Source organism: Tachypleus tridentatus, chromosome 11 (genome assembly GCF_004210375.1).
Source record: "Tachypleus tridentatus isolate NWPU-2018 chromosome 11, ASM421037v1, whole genome shotgun sequence".
NCBI classification, from domain to species: domain Eukaryota; kingdom Metazoa; phylum Arthropoda; class Merostomata; order Xiphosura; family Limulidae; genus Tachypleus; species Tachypleus tridentatus.
Genome location: NC_134835.1, coordinates 9,140,761 through 9,156,675, shown reverse-complemented (window position 1 = coordinate 9,156,675; position 15,915 = coordinate 9,140,761). Strand labels below are relative to the sequence as shown.

Below are 15,915 nucleotides of genomic sequence, written 5' to 3'. Positions count from 1 at the left end.
AAGCAGTCTTTTCTTAGTTTTTATCTATTCTGTCAAACTTGGTAGCTTTTCATTACAAGATCTTTTTAGTTTTACTTTTGTGTATTTGCACTAGTTAGTTCAGTTTTGCATCTATTCACCTGTTGTTAATTTTTTCTAGTTCAAAACAATTTTGTAGCACATTTATGATTATCCAATGGTAAACCTTCTATTGCATTAAACCATCATAAAACGTTTAAAAAAGAACATTCTTTCATAAACCACACCATACACAATATTTCCTAATATACGTGAATACTGCACCTGAATTATAGGATACATTTTGGATAACTACCATTTTGAGAACTTTTTTAAGTTACTCATAAAATTTTCAAGTGTGCATTGTAACTTATTCAGTTCCTAGATAATTAAGGCATACATGAACATCGTAAAAGTTAGATATACTTGAAATAATTGAACATCCACAGTAACTAAAATCAGTGGGTCTCTTAACTCACAACTTGGCAAGAATAGTTAGAGCCAGAATGTTTCTGTTTATTTTTTTAAATTAAACCACTAACCAAGACTTCTTTATAAGGAGTGATATTGTCTTTAAAGTGCTTTACGGACATTGAATTTGTGGATTCTGTCATTTAAAAGTTTCATGAAAAATCCAAGTAAACTATTATGAGCTCATGGCTATTAGTAGTTTATAATGAAAAATTTAGTCTCCCTATTTGATTGTTGTCAGTAATATAGTGTTTAGCTCTAATTAACAGAAGTGAAGTGGGAAGTTATCATGTTAAACTACTTGAAGAATAAATACAACATAACAAGTAAATACAAATTTTAACCACTGGTGAATCGTAAGATTGCTATGTTTTCAAGATACCTACATTTGTTAGGAACAAAACTGAGAGAAAACATTAAAGAAATGAATAACCCGTATTTCCTATGGTTTATTGTGAAGGGAGAAAACCATGAATTTTAACATAGTTCTGTCTTATTAACCTTACATATTTTTAAGGTACCCATGACTTACCAATGCCTTTAAAATAAAGTTAATTAAAAATGTTTTATTGTGGTGTTGTATTCTACCTGTAGTTGTGGATCAGAAGTCATCATTCTAAAACAGTTTTTATGTTAAATATTAAAAATTGTAGTTTAGAAGAATTGTTAACTACTTGTAGTCTATTAATAAGTTTAATGATAGTTAATTTTACTTACCAATTAAAGATTTTAACTTTAGTTATGATTTTTATTTCCACAAACTAATTAAACTAGTAATACATCCTCAATTCATCACACAAATGTTTGCATTAAGTTTGTGAGAAGTAACACCTTACAGAACTGTCTTTCCATGAAAAAACACAAACTTTTATTCAATAACTATATATAAAACATCAAGGAAAAAAATTACCATTAATTAAAAGAAAAAGCTGTGTAGGCCTGGCTACTGAACTTAATTAAAAAAGCAATAACAAGATGCAGATGGTACTATATTAGTTAATGAACAGATGTGACACTAAGCTGACTATTTCAGGATATTTGAAAAGTGGCATATACACAAGAGACAGAACCATTATGCCAGTTAGCTCTTCATATCTAGCTTTTGATGACCTACATATGGTGATGATTCTTCAGTTCTTTACTTCATATATAATATAGAATCTGGTTCCCTAAAATCACCAATTATATGATGTACAAAGCATTTAATATTCTACAGTCACCTAATGCTCATCTGTTATTAGCTGATAATTTGTTTCAACCTGTATTTAAGCTTTATTAATTCTTTCACTGTGGCTGGGATGTGTATATTCCAGTAACTTGTTTCTTTTATTTTTGAAATTTTGCATACAATTATTATAAAAGATGTAGTCAATAATTGTGAAGACTGTTTTACTTTATCAAATGATGATAAAACTATAGTTACTGCTAGAACTAGGTAGGTGCTAGGCTTAATGAAATGATGATGAACAAAAATAAGGAAATTCAGTTTTAGCTGTTTTCAACCTTTGGAGGCTCTGGATACCTGAAAAGTGCCATATAAACTGGAAATAGTGATGATACCAAACAGCTCTTTATATCTAGCTTCTGTTTACCTGTGGAGAATTACATCTAGATAGCTTTTGTGTTGCTTTAATGTGTTTCCATGCCATCCCCACATATTGAGTATGAGTGCACTCTTTCACACATATCTGCACACATATTAACCACACATAGATACACATTAAAATTTGTTTGACATTACAAGAATTTGTTAGTGTTTTCTTTTTTGAAATTAATATGAACAGAAATGCTCCTAAAATATAAAGTGATTTGTTCTTTTATGTAAAACTGAGTAAATTCAGCATACAGTATATGTTAGTATACAATTTTTAAAGATTCCACCTTCTAGAAAACTTGGTATGATGTTTTTGGTGGTTATCAGTTATTTCAAATAATTTTAATTCTGTGAAAATTACATTTTATAATCAGCTTTTATCTTAATTCATGATAATTTTGTGACAAGAAATAATTTGTAAATTTTATCTGTTTGTGGGATGATGCACTTGTAATTTTGATGTCATTTCAGTTGATGAACCCTTTTATCATCCATGTTAACCTAAGGAGATATTTTAGGCCAGTGTGTTGTAAACATTTTGTATCAACCAGTTTAACTCAAAAAGACACATTAGGCCAGTATGTTGTAAACATTTTGTATCAACCAGTTTAACCCAAAAAGACACATTAGGCCAGTATTTTGTAAACATTTTGTATCAACCAGTTTAACCTAATTAGATATGTTACAACAGTATGTTGTAAACATTTTGTATCAACCAGTTTAACCTATTTAGATTTGTTACAACAGTATTTTGTAAACATTTTGTATCAACCAGTTTAACCTATTTAGATATGTTACAACAGTATTTTGTAAACATTTTGTATCAACCAGTTTAACCTAATTAGATTTGTTACAACAGTATGTTGTAAACATTTTGTATCAACCAGTTTAACCTATTTAGATGTGTTACAACAGTATTTTGTAAACATTTTGTATCAACCAGTTTAACCTATTTAGATATGTTACAACAGTATTTTGTAAACATTTTGTATCAACCAGTTTAACCTAATTAGATTTGTTACAACAGTATGTTGTAAACATTTTGTATCAACCAGTTTAACCTATTTAGATGTGTTACAACAGTATTTTGTAAACATTTTGTATCAACCAGTTTAACCTATTTAGATTTGTTACAACAGTATTTTGTAAACATTTTGTATCAACCAGTTTAACCTAATTAGATATGTTACAACAATATGTTGTAAACGTTTTGTATTAACCAGTTTAACCCAAGGAGACAGGTTAATGTTTTCAGAACATTGTATAAGCTAGTGGTTCCCAACCTTTTTTATGCCCCACACCCCTAAAATATTTTAATATGTTCTTGCACCCCTCACAGTAATTATTTATTTAAGACTAAAGGTGAAGGTGGCCAAAACAAATGTTATCTCGCACACCTGGTTGGGAACCACTGGTATAAGCAGTTATCATTTCCAGTATGAAAAAAACAACAACGACAACAAAAAACCTGTCAAGTTATAGAAAATTTCTCTTTCGTGTTTTACCGATTACATAAATTGTTGATTTCTGCTCCATTACAATTTCTGTTGAAACAATCTTTTTACACAGTTTCTATATAAAACATGCTTTAAATTGAATACTTTTCATTTCAGGGATTAAGAATTCATATAGTTTCTCTTTGTGTTAGTACACTAGAACTGTAATATCTACACACAAACAGATAATTATGTGTGATAGTCATTATAAGAAATGCATGATTTTATATTTGTTTCATATGTGTAAAATTGTTTTATCTTGGCATATTATTTATTAATGTTGTTATTTTTACCCTATATGCTTTCAGTGAAACAGAAATCGCCATGTAAGTGTATTCCTTGTGTATTGTTAGAGAAATAGTGACAGTAATTTGACAAAAGTAAAGATAACATTTCTGTATACATGTAATTGTTTATTATAAATGAAGGTTATTGAAACATACGTTTAATAAGGCATTTTGCATTTATTGAAACCTGTTTGTGTGGACGTTCATAATTGAAATATTGTTAATGTTAGGATATTTTTGTAATATAATTGTAGCAAGTTTTCTTTCATATATTTATTCTACATTCTTAAATACGAGATGTTACACATAATTATATAACATAAATGTATTTACTGTTCAAAACCAGTTATGTTGATTTTTTTTCTAATTAAGAATTTCTAACACATTTTATGTTGTATGTTATCAATCTGTCTTGTTTTCTTATCAGTAGTGATGCAATTCTGTTAATTAGCATGTAAAATTAATATAAATAGTTTCATCTCTAAAACAGTTGTGTAATAGATCATTATTAGAATGATTAATGTATTATAATTTATGTGTCAGTTCCCCCTCTTCCTCCTATGCCGTACATTGACTCCACAACCAGTGATTCAGTGATAGTTGCTTGGAGAAATAGAAGTGTGAGAGAAAATCCAATTATTGGTAAGTGAAACTGTTTTTTCTATGATATTATATAATAGAATTATATCTGGTTAATGTATAATGCAGAATTCGTAGTTCAGTACTTTAAGAATGACTATTAACTGATTAAAGACAAATTCATGTATCTGCAAAATGAAAGTTACAGAAATGTTAGTCAGAGTAATAAGTGAAAGAAACAGAAGCACATACCTGTACAAATAATAATTTAGAATATCTTTATATGTGCAGTTTAAGAAAGATTTCTACTTAGCTAACTGTCTTATAATTCTACTTGGTTCCTGGACTGAGAAGATATTCTCGCTAGATAAAGGCAGGATGATATAAGAGGTAGAGTGAGAGATGCAGATAAAGAATTTTGGAGATACTCTGCTTTTAAGTTACACTTATTTTCATAAGTGTTTCACACTTACAGAAATGTGCTAACAGGGAGTACAGGCACAGGCACATGGTCAACCTGGTATAAGGCTAAACTGATAACCTTTACTGTGGAAGGTGCTAACTGCATGAAGAACACAAATATGAAAATTAGGAAATGTTCTTGAATACATTCGAAGAAAAGATATATTCCACATGATCTACTAAAAGAATAAAATATTACAATAACAATATAATTACACTTCCACTTTCTTTTCTGAGATTTTTACAGACCTGGACTTAAGAATTAAACATTTTAATTCAAATTATAATATTGAATAATAAATCATTAAAGGCAGTAATAATCCCCTTGGGTAACTTGCACAGTGGTTACATAAAATTTCAACAGGAAATTACCAAAATAGTAGAAGAAATATTTAACTAAAAATTAAGTTAGAGTTCCACTACAAATTTCAAAATTATGACTCAAAGAAAACTGACAATTAAAACTCAGCAGTTGATACCAGAAAACAAAATGAACTAGAAAGAAAACAATAAAACATTAAAAATTAAAAACAAAACTGTACAACACTGAATAAGGAATACATCAGATGAAACCAAACCACTGGGCAGTTACATGTTACAGTGAAAAATTGGTATGTATAAAAGCTGAATATATTACAAGGAATGAGAGAAAATTAGGAACATACAAACAAAAATCTATGCAAATTAGAAACTTATTTCTAAAATAAAACATTATCTGATACAATACCAAAATACAGAAAACATAAAAAATGTAAAAATAATGACAATAAATAAAGTTGACATTAGGTTAAGACCACACAAGCTGGTTAAGTTAGTTTAGATCCCAATTAAGAAGACAAATTATTCTTCTGTATCTCTGATATTACAATACAAGCTGTGAAATCACTTTATAAATTGCCCATTAGGAATAATTCACGTGCAGTTTAACTTCACTCTTACTTTCACGAAATTAATTTACCTTATTTTCTTTCACTGACATGGTTGCATTTATTATGTTACGTTTGTGTGGACTTAGATAAATGAAATATTCTTAAACTTGAAATCGTTTTGTAACATAATTGGGGCTTGGAACTTTCTATAAACTGAGATGTTATGATGTAACAATACTTATTTAAAGCTGCAATAAGAATTTTGAAACATTATGTAACATAATGTCAATTCACAACAATTGAACAATATAACAATTGATAAACATAACATAAACAAATCTGCATTAAATTATTGCTTCTAAAAATACTAAATTTAAGACACACATTTTACAACTATCTAATTCATAGCTTTCATATTCAATTTCAATGAAAGATTTGTGCACATATAACAAATTATTATAATTAAAACCAATTGGATTAAGTAGTTATCTTAGATATGCCCACCAGTCATGAGTTTCAGTCAGGATTTGGGTTGTTAAATAGTGCTGAATTTATACTGATTGAGTTAATATTAAGAAATATGTGGGAAAAAGGCAAAAACATGAAGCGTAAGACACTATGAAAACTTTTTTATAACATATAATTATTTAATTCAAACAAAACCACAGTGCTTGTATTTCCTTCACTTTGAATGGTTGTTCTTTATCAAGCCAGTTATAGTGTAGATTTCTGTTTAAAATGAAACCTTGTATTTACACATGGCTGGTTATTCTCATAGTTTAGAATAATGGTTTAACTTAATCAGCTGTAAAAATAAAATACAATACAAACATAGTCAAATTCAATGTGATCTAGCTATAAGGTGAGTTAGTGAATTAAGATAACTAAATATATTGTAATATATAACACTACCCCTATTGTAATTAGTGTTCTCTCTAATCTTGCAGTTTTTAACCACTTACTTCTTGATTGGCAATTTTTTTTATAATTGGTTTGATTTACTTGTCTATAAGTTTTTACTTTCGTTTTACTTCAGCTACGTTGTTCATTACCATGTTTATTCTCTTTTGTGGAATGTTACAAATTATTTTATCTTTTTCAGTTTTATGAGTTATGCACTTGCCGTTTTTGGTGGTCATGACTACAAATGCTTTTACTTTTGCAACAGAATTACTGATCATATCAGCCAAGCATGGTCAGGTGGTTAAGGCACTCGACTCGTAATCTGAGGGTTGCGGGTCCAAATCCCAGGCGGACCAAACATGCTTGCTCCTTTCAGCTGTGGGAGCATTATAATGTGATGGTCAATCCCACTGTTTATTGGTAAAAGAGTAGCCAAAGAGTTGGCAGGGGGTGGTGATAACTAGCTGCCTTCCCTCTAGTCTTACACTGGTAAATTCAAAACAAACCAAACCAACTGATTACATCGAATGGGTCAGAACACAATTTTTGGCCCATGGAGTGATTGGCTCTAGTACATTTGAAGCTAATCAGTTTTATGCAACAATTGAAACAAACTGATCATTGTTCTTGCTATACTTCATAACACTCCTTGTATTGGCTGGCCCATAGTGGGTTTCCACTGGAGTGCCAGCTTTTGATATTATCTCACCTTTTATCTTCCTTTAACTCCAATATTCCTTCATCAACCATGCTCTAGCATCCATCATTCATCTGTATCAAGAATTTGTCTTCACATGTGACTTTGTCCAGTACCTTACCTGAAGTTCTCTTTGTTTCCCATTACATTATTTCATTCCACTATGGTGGTTTACCTATCTATGTAGCACACATACCGCTGTTGGTCTGTCCTAATGGGTTGTCATTCTATGATTCCTCATATAATGTCTATTTGTCTTGGCGTTTTGAATGAGGACTTTCAGGTTTTTTTGTTGTGAGCTATAGGTGGCATTATCTCTTACTTTTTGGATTACTGACTTTGCTTGTGTTTTACAGTTACCAGTTTTATCCATGTTGTTTTGTTCATTCTGTTTTCCTGTCCTTTCAACCTTGCTTCCCATTCTTATTAGTACCTCTCTATTGTATTGAACCTTTTATTTTGATATTTTTTATTACTCTTTTTGTAGTTTCTTTTGAAATGAACGAATAAAAACATAAGGCTTTAAATTATAACATACTTAATAACACTAATTTCATTAAAATACATTGAAGTAAAGTGCTTTAATTAAAGTTTGAGTATAACAATAATATTTTGTGACATGTGTAGAAAGTTATTTAAATATGGTAGCAGTTGTTTTCAGGTTATATCATCTTTCCTTGTAGTCCCCGTTTCTGGTCTTGTTGCTTCATGAACATTGGCATTCAAATGTGTTTGCAATCAATTCTTTTGCCATGGTTTTGGTTTCATAGTTCGTGTGTTCTCCTTCTTTCCTGATTATTCCCTTTTGCTCAGGACTTTGGCTGCTTAAGTGAATACTTCTACATTCACACTTTTTTTCCTTTCTTTCCATTACCAGCTTTTGTAACTGTTCTAATCCAGCCAATCTCCTTTTGCTCAGTCAGGGCTCACCAATGACACATATTGTTCCCTTCTTTGGTTTCCAAATCCATTTGTTTTCACTGTAAAATTTTCACTTCTCCTATGATCTTTTTTCTCTTTTCCCATTAACCATCTGGTTTGAATTTTCTTGGCATTTTCTTCCCATCAGGTCTGTTACTTCACCATGCCCCTGGCTGCACATTTCCATCATCCCATGCTGTAACTGATTATCTGTGAGTGATAAGTATTCTGTACATTTTGTTTTCCTTTCCAGGAACCTTTATTACACATATGAATTGTGCTCCATGGCCTGACTTGGTATGCTTAGTATTAAATTTGTCCATTTGTGATCACATACCATGCTAGATAACTGATGTTGAGGCTCTTACTACTGCAAACCTGATGCATGATTCCAGATGCTGTCAGGTGTTGATTGATTGGCTTCATCAACATTATTAATCTTCTTTTCAACGTAGAATATTGTGGTCACCCATTGCACTGTCTTTAGTGATGCTATCTTCTGAACTCTCCAACACATCTTTCACACCTTTTTCTAGCTGACTATGGGAGTCCTCATCACTTACTAGTTCCTATTGTGGTCACCCATTGCACTGTCTTTAGTGATGCAATCTTCTGAACTCTCCAACACATCTTTCACACCTTTTTCTAGCTGACTATGGGAGTCCTCATCACTTACTAGTTCCTATTGTGGTCACCCATTGCACTGTCTTAAGTGATGCAATCTTCTGAACTCTCCAACACATCTTTCACACATTTTTATAGCTGACTATGGGAGTCCTCATCACTTACTAGTTCCTAGCTGCTAGGGTGGTGAACCAGAGAGGCCTGTTTTTCTGAATGTGCACAGTACAACTCAGTTGAGAGTAGGGCAATGGTGTACATGGTGTGATGTCTTTTATACCATGAACATGATGTACAATTCCAGATGCTGCCAGATGTTAGATGTTGTACTCTGCCATTTATTGCAGTTTGCTTCTCTTACTGAAGCATGGTCCTTCCTATTATCCATCAGATGTCACTTTCTGTGGATCAATTTTGATGGTTGGAGCCAGACCAGCCACATAAATTCTTGCATGTGTTTGGATGGTTAACCTCCACCTACTGTGAATTGGGTGTTGAATTTCTAGTGCTACTATGTTTTGAACTGCAGATGCATCCCATATAGCTGTCCCTTTTTCTCCTGTACACTGCATGTTAGTTCCCAGTGGATCTGATATTGGTTGTAGCTGGATGAGACACATGAATTCCCACTGATGTAAGGTTGTTAAACATCATCCTACTGTGGACTGCATGAAATATTCTCACATTTCCAGGTTTTAGACTGGGTATGTTAGGTACACTCATCTGGGCTATACAACTTCCTACTGTCCACCAGATGTCAGTTCCTTGTGGGTCTGGTGTTGGTTGTGTTTGTCTTTGGAGATGCATTATTAGTATAGATGCTCCTCTTTCAGGCTGGTACACATTCCTGAGGTAGATGGTAGAGGACCTTTCTTCTACCATGGAACTGATGTACAATTCCAGATACTTCCAGGTGTTGGTTTATAGTCTGTCATGCCTTAGCCACTTTACACTGGGGGAGGTCTCATTTTTTCTATCATTTTATTTGGTTCTTCCTTTCTTCCTGCCCTTTTAGTGACACATTACTAACTCTGAAAAGGTGAAGTCTCTAATAGATGTGATGTTTTAGTTCCTTCCCGTATCCAGTGGGTTTTCTTTAGGTGCTTCTTCAAGTGAGATAATTTTCTCACTGGTCTTCTGCGTGTTCAATTGGAAATTAAAGGTTACTTGAACTGAGGATGTATTTCCAATAGATGCTTACTTCCTGTCACATTTTCCAGTCTTCTTCCCAATTTCTGGTGTGGTTTGGTTTGATTTGATTTGACCAATCTCAAAGTGATTAAAAGCTGCAAAATTAGAGCAGGCACTTGTTATAACGGGGGTATATTTGTACTTCTATTGGTGAAGGTTTGCTGCATAATCATATCAATGTTAGTGAGAGTATAGAGGCTAGCGATGATCGAAATTTTTTGCCAGTAGAGGGCAGTATAAATCAAGAAAGTTTTCTTTTTTGTGAAAAGAAGCAAATATTTATCAAAAATACATTTTCATTTTGAGATAATGTTAACTTGAACTGCTGTTCATAAGCTGTATGAAAACCTTATCTTAAAATAGTGTTGATAGTAAATAAGTTAACTTTGCTCATATTTTCTATATTTTAACTATATGATGCAAGAGCATTTCAAACCCAGTGTTTTTAAGTTCACAAAAAACGATTTCATCAAAAAACGTAAGTTATAGTTAGATAGTACATGTTATATTAATTTACAAAAGCACTGTTCTTAATCCATTTAGGTTATACATTATACTACAAAAAGAAAGGAGATTGGTCACATGTGAACATCCCAGGAAACAGAACAAGGTTTACTATTAGTGGACTTAACTGTGGCTCACATTATGAGGTTTACATGATCAGCTTCAACAAAATTGGTGAAAGTGAGGCTGGAGATATTGTTTCAGCACATACAAAAGGTGGAGGTAAGAAATTAATCTCAAAACATATAGGTACCAACTTCAACATGTCACTTTAAGTGTTCCCATATTACTATATTCTTTATTCTATAATAAAAGTAATTTGTAATTTTTATTAACTAAATATTGGCCTGGCACTGTCATGTGGTCAGGTGCTCAACTTCTAATCTGAGGGTCATAAGTTTGAATCCCATCACACCAAACGTGCTTGCCTTTTCAGCCACGGTGGCATTAAAATGTGACAGTCAGTCCCTCTACTAACTTGGAAAAGATTAGTCCAAGAGTTGGTGGTAGGTGGTGACAACTAGCTGTCTTTCCTTTAGTCTTAAACTGCTAAATTAGGGAAGGCTAATACAGATAGACCTTGTGCAGTTATGCTCCCCCCCTTCCCAAATATGTTTTCTATGTTAGTGTGCTTCAGTTGTGAACTGGCCAATTCTTCATTCATAGCCCATTGTTGTAAAATTGCATTCCTTACTTTGGGGCTGTGGGCGCTGTATAAAATTGGTTATTAACCTTAGTATTCAGTCAGACAAGAGTTTGTGGGGTTGTTCGCCCATTGTCTTCCCTCTTGTATGTCAGTACAAAATTATAATTTAATGGTTAAGCACAGATAGCCCTTTTGTAGATTAGTGTAGAATTATTAAACAATCAAACAAACTAAGCTAAAAACTAACAGCTCACACATGGAACAGACAATTAGAATTTTGGTGAAAACAACATTGTGGAAGTGGTAAAATATATTGTTGCTGGGTTCTTGTCCATGGAAATGGGATGAATACAATGGTTATGAGACACTTTGCATCAGATTTAATCTCTATACACAAGTCTCACTATGAAATAAAACTAAAAGTGAAAATAAAATTAGAACAGGTAATGGTAATCGTACTTACAACATCTCATATCTAAAACTACCATTAACTCACAGCATCCTATATTTAAAACTATCATTAACTCAGTGTTCCATATTTTAAACTACCATAAACATGCAACATACCAAATCTAGGATTAACTCACAGTGTTCTAAATCCAAAAATACTATTAACTTACAACTTCTCATATCTAAAACTGTAATTAACTCTCAACTTCCACTGTCTAAAACTACCAATAACTTACACTGTTCTTTATATAAAACTACTATTCTATCATTTACATTTAAAGAAATGTTTGCAGTTGTTCCTCATGAAAGAGAAAAGCAAACTAAAGTAAAATTAGAAGTAAAACAAGTTATTAAGAAGAAAACTCTAGATACAATAAGTAAACTTTCCTGAAATTTTTATTCCAGCTCTAGTAATGATCCAAAACTTGCATGAACAATGTAATAAAATTATACTACCAGAATCATTGCTTATTTTTTGTTTAAAAACCATACAATGATGGAATTTGAATATCAGATACTGTAAAGTTTTTTGTTCTCTTTGTTTGTTTCTTGATAAAACTTTCACATTTGGAACATTTAGAGTATTATAAAAGTAATTTATATATTTGTTACTAAAGAGTGAAATTAGATATTTAAATTGTTATATTAATAAATAAGCCTGGTACTGACTATTTATGGTGATTTTTAATTCACCATTATGCAATAGACTTATGAGTAAAATAATTTGAAGTTTTAGGCCCACTAGCAACAGATGCCTACTGACAAAGTGTATAAACTTATTATTTAGTAAAGTAGTCTGTTGTCATTAGAGGCAAATCTTATATACTTACTATTTCTTTTTAATGAGTTCTATCATATATGGCTTGCTATATTTTGTTTCTTTAACTCAGGCACAATTCAAACAATCTGTATTGTTTTTAGTTATGTTTCTATCCATAACTAAATCATCAGTTTATAAACACTTCTCTTATTGGTTATGTTCATATTCTTCTTCTTTTACTGTTCTATTGACTCTACTGTGATTTACATGACAACTAGGAAAAACTACAGACCAATTATTTTGAGTAGCTCAACCTTCGGATAACCTGTAATAGTATTTATTGTTTCATGTTAGACTTTAGTTTGTGAAATAGAAATGTTCTGTACTAAAACAATCGTAATTTTGTTAGCAGTAAGTACTTGTGTATTTCACATATTCCTGCAATACCCTTTTGCAGTTTGATAGATGCTTATGTTTTTATTTTAACGTTATATCATTTTAAGTATTTTAAAATTATTTTTTAGCTATCTGTCAAAATAACTTCCTTTTTTGTTACTGCATTTGTCCAGTGAAAAGGAAATAAAAATGCATTTTAAAACAATCTGGCAGAAGAAATTCCAAACATTTTTATGTATAAAGGGATTTGGGGAACATTCGAAATTGGTTCTAATAGTTTTGTACAGTTTATTAGAAAACGTTCATACATACAGATGTGTAATCACAAAATTAATGTTTATGAGAACTGTTTGTTTGTTGTAAAGGAAGTCTGCATTGTGTTATCTGCTATGTTTGTGCTAGACAACCAGACTCTGGATTTCACTGTAAATCCCTGTACTTACTGCTGTCCCACTGGGGGACATAATGAATAATAATGCAATAAATGAAATTAAAATTAAAATATATCCATCTTCCAAACTACTTAAAAGGATATATCCTACTGATTATTTTTTGTATTTATATTATAAAATGTTACACAATACTTTAATGAAAAATAACCTGTATATTAATGTATTTTAAGTTTTTGCAGACTAAAAAAAATTCTCTTTTTAATCAGACAACTTTCACTGAGAAGGTTTTATTAGTAAATATGTACTTCCTTAAATACAATCAATAATTGTAATGAATATATTCATATTTTCACAATTTTCAAAATAACTGCATAGAGGAATTTTTTTCTAAGGAAACTTGAAAAATTGAAATTTTGCAAATTTTAAAATTTGTTATTTAAATGAGATATTTATTGGGTGTTTTCAAGAATAGGCTGTACGATTTCAAGTTTTTGTTTTGTTTTTAAGACATAATCACCTTTTAGAATATCAATCAAGGTGTAAGTGAATATTATGATATGTAAATTAATTGTGAATTTATACAAACCCACAGTAACTGATTTCTAACACTATTATTTGGTAGTTTTCTCTTTCTATGCATGTATTTTAACTGGTCTCTTTTGGTAGAACTGGTAATGGAAATATCAGATCAACTTAACACTAGTATTTTATTATTTATTGATCTGTTAAAGAATAAATATTCACTAAATGTGTATTATTTGGGTTAACTTACCATGTTTTACCCTATGATAGTTATAAGGATTTAACATTGTAACTTAATCTATGGATAAGTTATACAAAGTTAGTAAGTACACATACTGCAAACACTAATAAATGGGAACATAATAACAACTTAAGCATGTATTTCATGTATGTGTAGAGATTTGCACACTTACTTGATGCTTAAATGTTTTGGGATACCTTATTATATTGTAGCTGTTTGCTGTTTTATAAAGCTTTAGATTTTGTTACAACACAACTTTGTTTATATATATGTGCAGAGCCTGTGCCACCCAAGAGGGAAGTTTTCATCACCCCAAACACAACGTCTCTAACCTTACACTTAAACAAGTGGGATGATGGTGGTTGCCCTATTTTAAAGATGTCAGTTAAGTACAAAATGCAACTCTCTTCAGAGTGGACAGTTATAGCTACCAGACTTAAACCTGAAGAAGGGGCCATGACCCTCCATGACTTGAGGCCAGACACCTGGTACAATATTCAAATTACAGCACACAACAGTGCAGGCAAGGCCATAGCTGAATATAGTGTTTTGACATCAACATACTCTGTATATGGAGGTATGTTTGTCAAAAATTAAATTTTTTATTGTTATAGGTATATTTAAAAAAATATTTTTTACTAAGTAGTTTATGTTAATACTTTTTAAAACTTTTATAAGATAAGACACTTCATCTTTTCTTTTTGTTTTTTTATAAAACATTGTTTTTATGTTTTATCCATAATTGAAACCTGAGTTTATAGTCAATTTCAAAATTTATTTTCTGAATTAAAAATACAGCCCTTTCAGCAAGTAAACTTCTGAAACTTATTTTTATTTTATTTTATGTTTGTCAAATACTTTATCATAAAGTTTACTGAATTCATGCCTTCTTTAGTTTGAAAAATAGAAGTTAGGTGTCATTTTAAAATTATCAAAAGAAAACAATATAAACAGTTTTCATAATATTTAATTAGCATAAACTGACTTAGAATGTAACTACATTTACACTACCTGAGTGAAAATCATTGCTATAAGTGCATCTAATGTACAGTATTATGTCAGAATAATAGATACAGTGTAAATTATATGTCAGTATTTGTGTAACCAAAACTATTGTGCCATCTTTTGAGTGGTACCATGAACAAAAAGCAATACAAAATTCACACTTTGAGTATTCTAGATTCATGCACTTAATATTGTATGTACGACAACCATTTTTTTATAATACAACAAAATTTTAAATAAAACTACTTTCTTTAAAATAAGAACATGACTTTCACTAGGACTAGATATGACACTTTTATTACACCTTTGTTGATCTAATTTATAAATGTAGTAGTGAGAAACTGCACTTTTTAAAAAACAATTTTTTTAAATAAATGGTATCACTTTTTTTTGTATAAAATACAACAGTTTATAACAGTAAAATTTATAAAAAATTTGAGCTCTGTACATTAAATTATTTTGATGCAATGAATTGTGTTATGACTGAAAAGCACGATTCCCAAGCAGTACTTTACACAAAAAAATCCTTTATTAGAAAATGTTTGCTTTTAATAAATTATTTTCAATGACATATAAATATTTCTATCTGAAATTACTAGCTCAAACAGCCACATGTAGGGCAGTATTTCTATTGATATATTATAATGTCATCACAAATACATGTAAAGATGTATTTCACAATTAACTGCTTGTGTCTAGAACATTTCAAATAAATTAATATTTTTACAGAAGTGTGTCAAAAGTAAATGTATTTTGAAATGTACAGCACAATTAAAGTTATACTAGCAGAATATTAGAATATTTAGTAAACTGCAGGAAGGGACTGGACTATACTGGTAGAAGATTAGAGTATTTAATGAACTCCAAAGAGTGACTGGATTATAATAACAGAGGATTAAAATATTTAATAA

At 30.8% G+C, this 15,915-nt stretch overlaps 1 protein-coding gene across 2 annotated transcripts in view; it reads left to right on the top strand.

Annotated features, from left to right (window-relative positions):
* LOC143231662 (cell adhesion molecule Dscam1-like) overlaps nt 1–15,915 on the top strand; it is a 147,875-nt gene that overhangs the window by 116,722 nt on the left and 15,238 nt on the right. For both annotated transcript variants that reach the window (XM_076466234.1, XM_076466235.1), the window contains 4 exons: nt 3,867–3,884; nt 4,389–4,487; nt 10,632–10,814; nt 14,277–14,576. In XM_076466234.1, coding sequence (XP_076322349.1) covers nt 3,867–3,884; nt 4,389–4,487; nt 10,632–10,814; nt 14,277–14,576 — 600 coding nt within the window. The remainder of the gene's footprint in view (nt 1–3,866; nt 3,885–4,388; nt 4,488–10,631; nt 10,815–14,276; nt 14,577–15,915) is intronic.